This window comes from Gekko japonicus, unplaced genomic scaffold (genome assembly GCF_001447785.1).
Source record: "Gekko japonicus isolate JY-2015 unplaced genomic scaffold, Gekko_japonicus_V1.1 scaffold868, whole genome shotgun sequence".
Taxonomy (NCBI): Eukaryota; Metazoa; Chordata; class Lepidosauria; order Squamata; family Gekkonidae; genus Gekko; species Gekko japonicus.
In genome coordinates this window covers 612,979-627,144 of record NW_015175381.1, presented here as the reverse complement: position 1 = coordinate 627,144, position 14,166 = coordinate 612,979, and the positions used below count along the sequence as shown (strand labels likewise).

At 40.1% G+C, this 14,166-nt stretch overlaps 2 protein-coding genes across 2 annotated transcripts; both read left to right on the top strand.

Moving 5' to 3' along the window:
* Nucleotides 1-870, top strand: LOC107122476 (beta-1,3-galactosyltransferase 5-like). The gene has a single exon (XM_015425580.1). It carries the CDS (start codon nt 1-3, stop codon nt 868-870), a length of 870 nt encoding a protein of 289 aa, XP_015281066.1.
* Nucleotides 871-10,519: 9,649 nt separating this feature from the next.
* LOC107122475 (beta-1,3-galactosyltransferase 5-like) lies at nt 10,520-11,422 on the top strand. Its single transcript, XM_015425579.1, has one exon. It carries the CDS (start codon nt 10,520-10,522, stop codon nt 11,420-11,422), a length of 903 nt encoding a protein of 300 aa, XP_015281065.1.
* The last annotated feature ends 2,744 nt before the right edge of the window (nt 11,423-14,166 follow it).

Sequence of the window (14,166 nt, the reverse complement as noted above, 5' to 3'; positions counted from 1 at the left end):
ATGTTCAAATCCATTGGAATCTGCTCAGTCTGTCTGAAGGACATGCCTATTTTCCAGCCAAACAGAAGAATTTTTTTGGAAATGCCAGATATAGATTGCAGAAAGAATCCTCCCTTCCTAATAATACTTGTTACATCTTGTCGTGACCAAATTAAGACCCGGATGGCCATCCGTGAGACGTGGGGCAAGGAAAGAGTAGTCACTGACAAACGCATTGTGACATTTTTTCTTTTAGGAAGTCCTTCACATTACCAGGATGGGTTTACCATTATGATGGAAAGTTTACTTTATAAAGACATCATCCAGAAGGATTTTTTAGATACTTTCTATAATTTAACTTTAAAGACTTTGATGGGCCTTGAATGGGTTCATACATTTTGTCCACAATCTAGTTTTGTAATGAAAACTGACTCTGATATGTTTGTCAACCCTCTTTATTTGATGGAACTTCTTTTGAAAAGAAACAGAACCACCAGATTCTTTACAGGTGCCTTAACAATGCAAGCTCATCCAGTAAGGGATCCAAGAAGTAAGTGGTATGTGAGTAAAGAGGAGTATCCCTGGAACAAATACCCTCCCTGTTGTTCAGGAGCTGCTTATGTTTTCTCCACCGATGTTGCTAGTCGTATGCACATCATTTCTAAAAAGATCCCCTTTTTTAAACTGGAGAATATATTTGTAGGTCTGTGCCTTTCTCATCTCAGAATCAAAATGGAAGCACTTCATTCGGAGCCAGTATTTTTTGTAGGCCGAATTGAATTCTCTCCATGTCGCTACAGGAGACTTGTCACAAGCCATTTTATAACATCTGTTGAGATGCTTTTGTTCTGGCATGGACTGGAAAAGTCCATCGATGAAGAATGTCCTTAAACTCACAAGGAATGTTCAAGGATCAAAAAATACTAGTTTTTTGGGCAACAAACAGCAGAGTTCTGAGTGATGCATTCTTTACCCAGTCACAAGGTAGATACAACAAGTTGCAAGCAATATTCCGTTTTCAATATCCATCAGTATTAATCTTCCCTTGCCATATATGTATTGTTTTGAACTTTTAACTATGCAGTTTAAAGTTTAAAACACACACCACTAGCTTTTCGTTGGTCAGTTTTCAGCTTGCTTTCCAGAATCCTGATCCAAATACGTTTATTAGGAAATAAGACTAATGGGTTAGGTTATGTTGACTTTCAAACTACATCAGATCTACACAAACTCATTGTCATATGGCAAAATTGTTCTTGGGCCGAGCTGCTCCTGATTGCAGTTAAGGCATTACATGATCGACTGCTCCACCCTGTTAAAAACAAAACAAAAAACACTTCCCTGTGTGTAGAAGAATATGTGTCTGGAGGAAAAAGTCTAGATTTCTTCCAAGCATATGCCATATTTTGAGTAGGATTTGTTAAAAATATACCCCAAGAACAGATTTTCCTCAACATGGACTGTTTGTTGAGATGGATCTTCTATGCCTGGAATTCGGGTGTAAACAGTCTTCTCACAATGCACCTATGAAGTGAGCCAGTGATCCATTCCCCCCCCCCCTTAATGGAGTGACAATTCTGTCCCCCAAACAAAAACAACAAATCTTTTTAAAGAGTCAAATTTACTATGAACATAACCTTGCATGGAACAGAGCCCACTTTCATCAGATGTGTGAATGTTATCTTTGGTTGCTAGATGGGCACAGGGGCAAACATTGTAAATAGCAGTATTAAAAAGTCATTGCCAACCAAGAGCACACTTTGTGCATCTCATGAAGTGGATGCCACAAAAGCTGATGTCACCATAATCTGCTCATCTCCAGAGAACTCACGGGATAGGCCAAGGAAAGGTGAGCTGTTTCTATGGATGTATAAGGCATCATATGTGACTGAAGAGGCTTTCAGTGAAATCCATAAATATAAATGCCAGCATGAGTCATTTCACTGATGGCATCATATTAAGATTCAAGTATACCAGCAAGGAAAAAGAATGGAAAAAGTCAACGTGTGCAGAAGCTGCTATCTGGGAAGAGATGAAGTGACCATCAAAATATGAGACTTGTCTTGTTGCGTCCATTTTGTCCAGCACTGTCCAACCAGATGTACCTGGAAAGATCACAAGTGAGGCATGATAGAGACTGCCATGGTGCAATTTTCCTTCACATTTCACGTTTTCCAAATAGTAATGTTAAAGTTAATTGTAATACTTTGTTGCAGAAGTTAGATAAATCTTTGGTGCAGCTATAAGAAATGTGCAGCTTATACATGTGGTGTGTTATTTATTTACTAAATTGCCAACTTCCCCACCCAAAGGTAAAGTCAGTGTGGTATACAGAATCCATATCTGCACAAAACTGTTGGCACAGGGTGTCCAATAATGTTAGAGGTTGCCTATCTTTGTGGGGAAAGCACACAGCCTCCTGCCTCCATGGCTGCTCCCCAGAACTGCTGGTGAGGACTGCACATGCATGCTTTTTTCATGGGACTAGATGTTATTCATGGAAGCAGAGCATGTGCTCAGGCACTTGGTGATCTCTCAGTGGGGCAGGAATCTTTACAGGATGAAAGACAAAAAGCTGCATACTGTGCTTGCCTCCCTACCAAGACCCCTCTAGTGAGCTGTTCAGGTGCCTAAGTCAGTCAGTGGAGTATGCCCACCCTGTTGTCTTATCCCCTCAACTGTCCTGATTCTCCTGTGAGAATCCTGGGTATTTGTTTAAAGTCCCAAGGCTGTCACTGATCCTTTCCACACTAGACCTTAACTCCTGGTTCAACCCTGTCCCCAAACTTACATTCTACACTACACGCGAGTTCACCCCTGTAATTATCTCGGGGTATTTTTTGTTTCCACATTACATTGGGATCACCACAGTTTCGCCCCACAGTTGTGCCGGGATAAACGGATGCTGTCATAACCAGGGATAAATTTATTTATTTATTCGTTCAACTTTATATCCCGCTCGAATCCCTTGTCTAGGTCTCTCTGAGCGGCTTAAATGCAAGGTATTGTGTCGCGAGCTGAACTCTGAAAAAACCAGGGATGAGATCCAAGTGCAGAAAGGACCACTGTCTGGGGAAAATGTTCCCTGGGAAGTATGGAACACCAATACCATTTCCCTGAGCAACAGCCTCCTGCACCATAGAGAGCACTGAAAGCTTTTTGCAAGGCAAATAAAACCTGAGCTGTCCTCCTCTGAATGCTGCTTTACTGAGCCTGTGTGTGGGAAAGTCCAACAAGAAGTTGTCTTACTTTTATATTCTCACAAGCAGGCCTGAACTTCAGCTATTTAATCCAGCGGTACAGGAGAGAGCTGTGCTGTGAAATGCCAAGGGCTTAAAATGTTCTCCTCTCTTGAAGCTGTTGAGAAGCATTTTTCAGCATTAGCACTGCCTTATCGTTCTTTAAATTACACATAAGGAGGTTTTTTTCTCCCTTTCCAGAAATTCTTGGGAGTCAGGTAGCTTAATTGCTGCCTCCTTAGTAGCAGAAGACCTTCTTATAATTACCTTTATCCAAGGGAATCCAGAAGGACAAGGGTGGGTGTGTTCCATATATCTCAGAATCCATGCATGCTGCCCTGTCATTAAAAAGTGCTTAAGTAATATTCCTTGTGAGCCATGTGAACATATCAGTGGGAAACTACCGTTATCCTTCCATTTCGTCTTATGATTTAAATACTTGTGTCTCCTGTGCTGTGGTTTTTCCGGCGTGGGCAAGTTGGGGTATCTTTGTACTGCACTAACCCTCAACCACAGCAGTCCAAAGTGCAACTGCTCTGTAATGCTGACTGCTGAAACTTGAAGCTAATTGAGCCAGAAGCTAGCACAAACAGTGAGTGATAGAGGACATGTGTATATTTACCTCTTCCTCTGCACTGCATGAGAGTCATTGTGATTGGGGATGTGTATGTCCAGGTACACCAATGCTGATTTCATCTTCCATTCCAGCTACTTTAAGCTGTTGTGCATCCTGTCCCCTTAAAATGTGAGTTTCTTAATTAGAAAGTACTCTGCACAATGTTCTAGAACAGTTTTTGTTTGGCCAGAACTGTTGTCACCATTTAACACAAAATTAATGAAAACTGAAAGAAGAGTCTGGAACTTTTCAGTCTAGAAAAAAGATGGCTAAGTTGGGGGCATGATAGAGGTTTATAAAACTATGCATGGAATGGAGAAAGTAGATACACAGAGGTTTTTCTCCCTGTCCCATAGTATTAGAACTCAGGGGAACCCAATGAAGTTGATGAACGATAGGTCTGGGACAGACAAGAGGAAATATTATTCCTTCAACAAGTAATTAAACTGGAATTCACTTCCAGTAGTGGCCACAAATGTCGATGGCTTGAAAAGGGGATTAGACAGATTCATGGAGGATAGCTCCATCAGTGCCTGCTAGACATAGTGAGTAAGGGAGCCTCCATATTCAGAGGCAGCAACCCTCTGAATACCAGTACAGCATGAAGGGAAGGCCTTGGCCTCGATGGCCTTTTTGTTGGCCTTCCAGGGCAACTGCTTAACTGTTGTATGAAACAGTATGCTGGACTAGATGGCCCACTGCTCTGAACCTGCAGGCTATACTTATGCTCTTATGGCAGAGTTAGTTTGTTGAGGGTGCAAATGCAAACAGATGTCCTTTTCCTCTTTCTCCCTCATTAAACCTCCTTCCTTCTGCTCAGAGGCAGGGATTTTAATTTTTTTACCCGTTTTCTGAAGAATAGAGGGCGTTCTCTAACTGGAGCTAATCCTGAGAAAAAATTTAAATGCATTGAGTCATCCGGCTGCTTTTGAAAGCTCCAGAGGTCAAACTATAAGAGGCACTATGAGATCTGTGACTGGATCATTGAAGGATTAAAAAAAAAAAAAGTTAAGCCATGTGGATGCCACATGAAAATTGGGGCTGGGTGTGGCAGGGTATTAACTGCTTCCCTGATGCTTTTGCAAAACTAAACAAACTCTCCTTCCTGAGCTGTTAGTAACCCTCTTCCTGCAGATGCTTCAGTGAATGAAGTGCTTTAGTGTTGAAAGATTTACAGGTCTGGTGCCAGGGGAAGGCCAGGAGAAAGATGTAAAATCTTTGGAACAATGTTCAAGACCACTGGCACTTTTAAGACCAACAAAATGTTATTCAAGGTATAAGTTTTTGTGTGCATGCACACTTCTTTAGATACATTGAAATGGAAGTTACCAATCCATCCCTATAGGTAGAGGATGAACAGCAAATTAGCATACAGCATAATAAAGGTGTTTAACAGATGCAAGAACCAAACTGAAATAACAAGCTTAGTTTATATGGTCACCATTTGTTTGTATTTAATTCCGAGGGAGAACATAGTGAAGGGAATAAATATATCAGAATCGGAGACAGATGGGCAGAGATGTAGCCTTCTTAACTGTGGAATGCTGAGAGTAATTAACTGAGACTGCACAGCTAATCACATCATAAAACTCAGTTTCAATGGAAAGCTCATGAATACTGCAATTGTTATTTGTTGTCAGAAGATAAGTTTAATAAATATTTTTGTATTCAAGTACCAGTTCCCCTTTGAAAGTTGCTGATGGTAAATGGCTCATTTCTATTCACCAGAGTGCCTGCAGAACTTAAAAGCTGCATTTTTGTCAGAAATTGAACGAATGTTTGCAGAGAAGTATGGATCTGAACATTTATCTTAGGATGCGTCCTCATGGTGGTGATGGAGACTGCCACCAAGTCACAGCCAACTCTTGGCGACCAGGTAGAGTTTTCAAGGCAAGAGATGTTCAGAGGCGGTTTGCCATTACCTGCCTCTGCATTACAGCCCTGGACTTCCTTGCTGGTCTCCCATCCAAGTACCAACTAGGGCTGACTCTGCTTAGCTTCCAAGATCTAAGAAGACTGGGCTAGCCTGACCCAACCGTAAAATATATACGTGAGCCTTCATATAGAGCAGGAATTGAGGGGGGAAAATCCCTAAACGGCATGGAAGAGGAGTTAATATATGAGCGAATGATCTAATATATGGTTGACCTGAAGAGGAGCTTGTTATATGAAGACATGGCCCCCCCTTTATATGCAGTTACTAATTTACGTACCATACAATTTCTGTCACAAACACTTTGCCCCAACTCACGAACAAAAATAGTTATGAAAAAATGAAAGCAATTAATGAACTCTGAAGAAAAAGGATTACAAACCCTTCCTTATAACAGCAAGTATGGAAGAATGTAAAAAGAATGGTCTAGGTAGGAGCAGAGTTGTGGTGGGTGGAGTTTTAAAAAGATGCCTATCAGAGAGGCAAGGGCTGATGGGAAGGTCTGTGCGAACATAAGAATGGGACAGGAGATTGTGAGGTTGGTTTTAAAAGGAAGGACAATTCCTATAAAGGGTGGGGGTGGGGGAGAGATTGGATTTGAGGACGAAGGGAGAGAGAAGGAGGGACTAGGCATGTGGGTGAGTAGATATGAAATGAGTGGAAACAGCAAGGAAGGGGGCACCATGGAAGATCTTGGGACATGGATGGGGGGAGATGTCTGTGAACAACATGGGGAAGGGACAAGGGGTGGTGTGTGCTAGAAATATCTATGGAAAAACATGGGAAAGGAACATAGGCTTAGGAATGGGAGGCAGCAAAGTGCTCCTAGGCCTGGGGCGTACCAAAAAGAAAAAGGGTGGGCCTAGCCATGTAGGCCCAAGTGGAGTGGGCCTAGACATGCTGGGACAGAGTAACGAAGGCCACAACATTTGACGGATGAGGAGGGTGGCAACTTGGACAGGATGGGGTCTGCCGGGTATCTCGGGGTCTTGGAATGTAGCCAGTCAGAGAGGAAAGACAGGAGTTTAAATGACCCCATCAAATATTTGAACTAGGCCACAACTGCACAATTTGTTTGCTGCAAAATTTAAAAACCCTACTAAGAAACCAGTCACTTAAACTAATTTTACCTCCACACATGCGTAGGGTTGCCAGCTTCCAGGTGGGGCCTGGAGTTCTCCCAGAATTACAGTTGATCTCCGGACTACAAAGAACAGCTCCCCTGAAGAAAATGGGAGCTTCAGAGGGTAAACTCTTCTATAGCATCACACCCTTCCTGAGTTCCCTCCCCTGCCCAGTTCCACCCCCTCCCCAGCTATACCCCCAAATCTCTAGGCAACCCTAGAACAGTAAACAATCTCTGATGCAAAACCCACTCCTTTATTTCACTGGTAAATACTTTAAAAAGCAAATGTCATTTGCATTTATTTCAATAGTAGAATGAGTCATGTCCTTTCCAGACTTTTCAGGTGAGAGGAGGAAAATACACACACACATTCTTTCTCCCTTTCTTTCTCTTTGTGTCATACACACTGTGCTGTAAACACTAAGGAGGAAACAGACATGACTGATACTCAAACAACAGTCGCACAAGACTAATAGCTGAAGACAGTATGCAAAGTCAGCATTTCTCTCTCTTACATACACACTTGCACAAGGCAAACAATTGAAATCTGTAACTGCGGCAATACTTTATAAACATAGTATTTTAAAAGAGAAAATCTGCCACACCAGGTTCTATGTTTCATGGTAGGAAATGAGTTCACCTGCTGCCTTTTTAGAACTGATGAGATTTAGAATTATTTCTTAAAGGTTTGGGGTGGTGATTATGGAATATTAAAACAGAAAATAATTATAGTCCTGTAAGGCTATTTCTACACAGCAGTTTTTCTTTGCTTTGGCTACCAAACAGCAGCAGTTTTTTGGGAGCACCCCCATAATAATTATATAGTATTGTGGTATAATCATGTTCTAATTGTCCTTTGCCTATTGTTGGTACACTTTCCCCACAAACTGCTTTCCTCTGATGTTTTTGGGAATATCACATTTCTTTTTTTTATAGATACAATTTTTTTATTGTTTTTATATATTACATCCTAAGGGAAAGGGTCAAATGAAGCTCTAAAACTATTACAGAAGCTAAATTAAGACAAGGATCATATTTCAGAAATTACATTCTTATATATCAGACCTACAATAATAACAAAGGTACTATGTCAAGGCATTGATTTCTAGATAAAGCTGGCTTGAGTCTTTAATACAAATAAATAGGGCATGGTTTCCTGTCCTGAAAAACACCAAAGGCTCTACATCTGACAATAGCACTACAGATAAGATTAGAATTTCAACAGCCAGTCCACATGCAAAAGAACCTCCTCAGGAAATAGGAAACCTCCTCAGGAAACAATCCATATACAAAAGAACCTCCTCAGGAAAGCTCCTCCATTAGCATGTTTTCACAGCCTGGGGAGAGCCAGTTTGGTGTAGTGGTTAAGTGCGCGGACTCTAATCTGGGAGAACCAGGTTTGATTCCCCACTCCTCCACTTGCACCTGGCTGGATGACCTTGGGCAAGCTGTAGTTCTGATAAGAGCTGTTCTTGAAAAAACAGCAGTTTCTGTCAGAGCTCTCTCAACCCCACCTACCTCACAGGGTGTCTGTTGTGGGGAGGGGAAGGGAAAGGCGTTTGTAAGCCGCTCTGAGACACCTTTGGGTAGTGAAGGGCGGGGTATAAATCCAATCTCCTTTTCTCCTTATAAGATAATGACTTAGCCCTACCACACCTTCCTGAGTAGATATAAATTACCTGCCTACCATTTTTCTTCTCACCTTGACACAGAGGGTACTCCATCTTGCTGTGTTATACCTCTGAGGATGCCAGTCACAGCTACTGGCGAAACGTCAGGTCCTACAGTGCCAAGACCACGGCCATTCAACCCAGAAAATCTACAACAGCTAATTTATCATCTATTCTTTGTCCCTTTAGATTTTTTTTAAAGCAGCTTTTTGTATTTATTTAATTTAAAAAACCCTGGAATATTGAGGCATGGGTTGAGGAGATTCAAACCCCTCATCAAAGGCTTTAAAGCATAGTAATTTTTCTACTCAGACAGACACACAGCTACCCATCCACTATGTCAAACACATTCCTTTGGTAGTGTGGTCTCTGTTGAAACAGGATCTTGAAAGTCAGGTGCTCTCATCATTGCATGTTTCCTTATTGTGTACAGGTGTAGTAAAGAGACAAAAAAAGTCTCATCATCGTTTGAGCTGTTGATATATCACCTTTTTACCAACTTGGACTTCAAGAAAGGAAGTGCTTCCTTACGTTGAAGAGGTTGCTGCAAGATTCTATGTCACAAAAACTCAGTTATGTGCACGCAACAACAATGATGTTTGGGTGGTGGACCAACAATCCCATGCATTCATCGGTAAGTTAAGGGATGGGGGCTCACTTATCAATTTGGCCAGTCACACATAGGTCCAGAAACCCCATAGAAGGCTAATGGCCCACAAGGTATGCCATACAAAATGGGTGCTAGCCAATGAGGTAACCGTTGCTGTCCTCAACCAAAGGCCTGGTGAAACGTCTCTGCCTTACAGGCCCTGCGGAATTGCATGCAATCTGTTTGGCAGAGAGTTCCACCAGGTCAGAACCAAGACCTGGCCCAGATATACTTAAAGAGAACTTGCAAAACTCTCTCAGAACTTGGTCCTTTCTGTTCACTTCAGCCTTGCACAGTATTGTCTGCTCTTGCTCTCTGCATAAATGGTGCAATAGTTTGGTTATGTTTCAGAATGGATTGGCAAATCTAGATTTTAAAATCTGCTAATTTAGAAAATTGCTTCTATAATGCATTATCCATTATGGTTTCTAAATATCTGGTTATGCCAATGAAGTAAGTAGGAGACAGCAATTTGTAGTGGGTTCCACCAAGATGGTGCTTTCGGTACTAGCTGGGGAATTGTATTCCTTAAAACCAAATAACAATTTTAAGTTGGTGGAAGCATGATATTCCCCTATCCTCAAACTATGTTTAAGCTTTGATAATTAGAGCTATATGGATGGTTATTGTGCAAGCCCAACAGAAATATCCATAGAATGAATGAATGAAATGATTGTTTTGTTTTCTCCACCAGTGTTGCTTGCTAGTCTTGCTGTATCTAGGTTCCTTATTTTAAAATGGAGGACATGTTCCTATGTATTGTGTGTGTGTTCCTTATTTTAAAATGGAGGACATGTTCCTATGTATTGTGTGTGTGTGTATAATTATGTACACTATCTAGAGCAGTGGTTCTCAACCTGTAGGTCGCGACCCCTTTGGGGGTCGAACGACCCTTTCACAGGGGTCGCCTAAGACCATCGAAAAACACAATTTTTTGATGGTGTTCGGAACCGAGATACATCCTGCATATCAAATATTTACATTACGATTCATAACAGTAGCAAAATTACAGTTATGAAGTAGCAACGAAAATAATTTTATGGTTGGGGGTCATGAGGAACTGTATTAAAGGGTTGAGAACCACTGATCTAGAGGCTTAAAGATAAATTACTGCAGAGATCTCTGTGATGACAAATGTGAAAAGAACTACTCCATTAGAAACTGAATGCACACATAAGCAACTGAAACAACTTGTTAAACTAGTTGATATATTACATTGAAAAAGGCATCGAATAGGAATTATCCCCATTAGATTTATTTTCTTCTTTTTTCAGATGATCTTCAGGAGATATGGCTTTTGTTTCATGATGGCGTTCGCTGTAGCTTGTTTCACCATGTTGAGTACTATTGGAATCTTCCCAGTCTATCAAAAGGATGTGCCTGTTGTTGACAGAAACACTGGAGATTTTGTGACACTGCCTGATAAGAATTGTGGTAGGAATCCACCATTCCTAGTAATACTGGTAACATCTCAGCTAAACCAAACTACAGACCGGATGGCTATCCGTGAAACGTGGGGCAAAGAAAGAATAATAGCAGGCAAACACATTGTGACATATTTTCTCCTAGGAAACGATTCGCATCCCTATCACCAGTTTGCTGTTACTACAGAAAGCTTACTGTATAAAGACATCATCCAAAAGGATTTTCTGGATACATATTACAATTTGACTTTAAAGACTTTGATGGGACTTGAATGGATTCATAAATTCTGTCCACAGTCTAGCTTTGTCATGAAAACTGATTCTGATATGTTTGTTAATACCTATTACCTGACAGAACTTCTTTTAAAAAGAAACAAAACAACCAGATTCTTCACAGGTGCTTTAAAAATGCATGAGCACCCAATAAGGCGTCTAGGTAGTAAATGGCATGTTAATAAATGGGAATATCCAGGAAGAAAGTATCCACCATTTTGTTCAGGAACTGGCTATGTTTTCTCCACTGATCTTGCTAGTCAGGTGTACGTCATTTCCAAAAAGGTCCCATATATTAAACTGGAAGATGTGTTTGTTGGTCTGTGCCTTGCTGAACTCAAAATTAAGCCAGAAATGCTTCATTCAGAGCCAACATTTTTTGCAGACCGAGTTGAATTTTCTCCTTGTCGCTACAGGAAACTTGTTACAAGCCATTTTATCACTGCTAGTGAAATGATGGTGTACTGGAATGTGCTGGAAAAATCCATGATTGAAGAATGCCCAAGTCGTTAGTATTCTTCATTTTACACACACATACACATAAGTTCAAGATATTGGTCAACATGCTAGACATACAAATAGCAAAGTTTTCAGACACTGGAGTCAGAATACTGATATGTTGATTCATTTACATATAAAATGCAGTTCTAATTCAAATTATGCATTTATCAATTTTTTAAAAGTAATTCATTCTTTACATGGACTAGAGTTTACTGGCTTCTTTAAATTTGTTTTTAAAATAAAACTTTCATTCCAAATATGTTAATTTGGTAATAGATCCAGTATGGTTTAAATGAAATTATTTTCTAGAATTGGCCAGGTTTGCACACACTGCTTATCACACAGTACATCTGTTCTTGGGCTGTACTGATTCTGATGGCAAGTGAGAAATTACATGGCTGAATGCTCCTTCATAAAAAGTGTCTCTCCTTCAAATGATACATGTTCCTGTTTTAAAATAGCCACTCTCACTGCATGTAGAAGATGACGGGTCCAGAAGAAAGACTTTAGCCTTGCCTCCTTAACATGCTAGTTTTTTAATACTCAGAGTTTGTATGTGTGAGGAGGCATTTGAAGATGCAATTTTTCAACTGCAGTTAGAAGTTTGACTGTCCAGGAACTGATGATGACTTGTGTGTAGATGACGCTTTAGTGTGCTTAGGACTGGGAAGCTGAAGATTTTCTTACAAAGACCCTGTAAGAGCAAACCAGTTTTCTTTTTCAAGGCAATGATAATTATGTCCCCAAAATAAATAATAAAAAAGAGTCTTTGGGCACCTTAAAAACGAATACATTTATTGTAGCATAAACTTTTGTGAACTAGAACAGACTTTCATCAGAAGTGGTCTTGGTTCAAATGCACAGATATTGGCACTTGTCTTCTGATGTCACTGACTGCAGTTTTTACATCTGTGCCGTGGACAGTTCTGGTGAAGTGAACATGCCACAATAATTGTATTAGTCTTTAAGGTGTCATTAACAGGCTACCAAAATGATGCTTCTGGAACTCTGATGGGCCAGTGACAATGCAATGTTCTTTTGTATTTCTACTGTTCACTTTATATTTAATTGTCAGCCATTGTGACAGAAATTATGACTAAACTTTTGATTTATATGTAAGAAATGTGAAGCTTTTATGTGTGTTATTTACTTATTCATGTACCCTAATATCAAAGTGGTTTACAGAACCTCTCCATCTGCAGGGTTCAGTGTACTAGTGTTAGAGACCTGCTACCCTTGTAGAAAAGAGGCATAGGCTGAAACAGCCATCTGCCCCCTCTGCTATTCATGAAAACTACTGCTGGCAAAGATGTGTTGTAGACATTAGATTCCATGTCAAAAATGAAGTCAAATGAGGAGGAAGTTCTTGTATTTTATTGTAATGAAATATGGAAAACAGGCCAAAGGACCCATCAAAATTGATTGCTTTCTTTTCAGCATAATCAGGAAACATGCCTCAATTAATAGGAAAACAATTAGTTGTTGTTGTTGTTCAGTCGCACAGTCGAGTCCGACTCTTTGCGACCCCATGGACCAGCTCCCTCCAGGCCTTCCGGTCTTCCGCCATCCTCTGAATTAGACCAAATAGTTAACCAAAAATTGACAACTTTCTTCTTTTTCTTCTTCATCTTCTTCTTGAGCATATTCTGAACAGATTCAGGAAATACATAAAGTTAAATACTTAAAATGACATCATCATACCATCATCATGGGAATAATATTCAAAAGGCATAATTGGTTACAAAAGCTTAAACAACATTTACATAAAAATCTCCTTATTGGTCAAATGGAAGTAAGGTGTTTCTATGCAATAGCGTCACATATTTACTTGACATGACCTAAGGCATATCGGCTAAAGCTTGTTCTCACCCAAACAAAAGTATTCATTACCGATACGAGACTAAAATCTTATCTGACCCAAACATTGAAAGGTTTGCCCTAAGAACTACAGAATCATGAACTTTGTACCTATTATGTTGCTTGCTAGCAATATCAGACCTACAAGAGGAAAGCCTTCTATATAACAGGCCTTTCTAACATCCTAATAAAATATTACTTAAAGAATAAATCTATAAAAACCAGAGAAATATGAATATGAACAATCAAGAAGGAAAAACCTATATATGAAAATCTTTATATTCCCATTCTAACTACAATGACACGTGCACACTGTTATGATAATCCGTTTCCCCTCCACTCATTTTATCTCTTAGAAAAGCCATTTTGTGTGGATCAAGGCAGGCCAAAACTCCATTCCTCTGTCACAAAAGCTCCAAAGGCTAACCAGCACTGTTGATTATCTCTGGTGAAGAAAAAAAATAAGAAACCATACTTAATGACCCATGGCAGGGACACCAACCCATTTTGCCACATCTAGTAAACAGCCATACAAAATATGGAAATTTAGCTTTGCATATGACTCCAAAATCACTAAATTGAAAGCTCATCTTATCTGAGTACCTAGTTTCATTGGCCAAGAGATTGTGAAGGGAATATTTACATACAGCCTGCCACTTCCTGACTGGTTCAGGTCAACCCACCTCTTCCGCTGAATACCTAAAATATGGTCTAGCAAGAAGTGACTTTTGTCAGTTTCCGTCCTCCATCCATTGAAAGACTGTCCTGCCTTAAAGAAAGCTACAGAAGACCAGAAAACGTTCTTAGTTTTTAGTTCGCTAGAAACTCTATATTCATTTTACTTACAAAGTTTAAGATCGGAGGGAAAGGCTTGGGAGACTTTCTCTTGGGCATCTTTC

Excerpts from the sequence above, each read along its gene's own strand:
- LOC107122476 (XM_015425580.1), top strand. The coding sequence starts at position 1 with ATGTTCAAATCCATTGGAATCTGCTCAGTCTGTCTGAAGGACATGCCT.
- LOC107122475 (XM_015425579.1), top strand. The coding sequence starts at position 10,520 with ATGGCGTTCGCTGTAGCTTGTTTCACCATGTTGAGTACTATTGGAATC.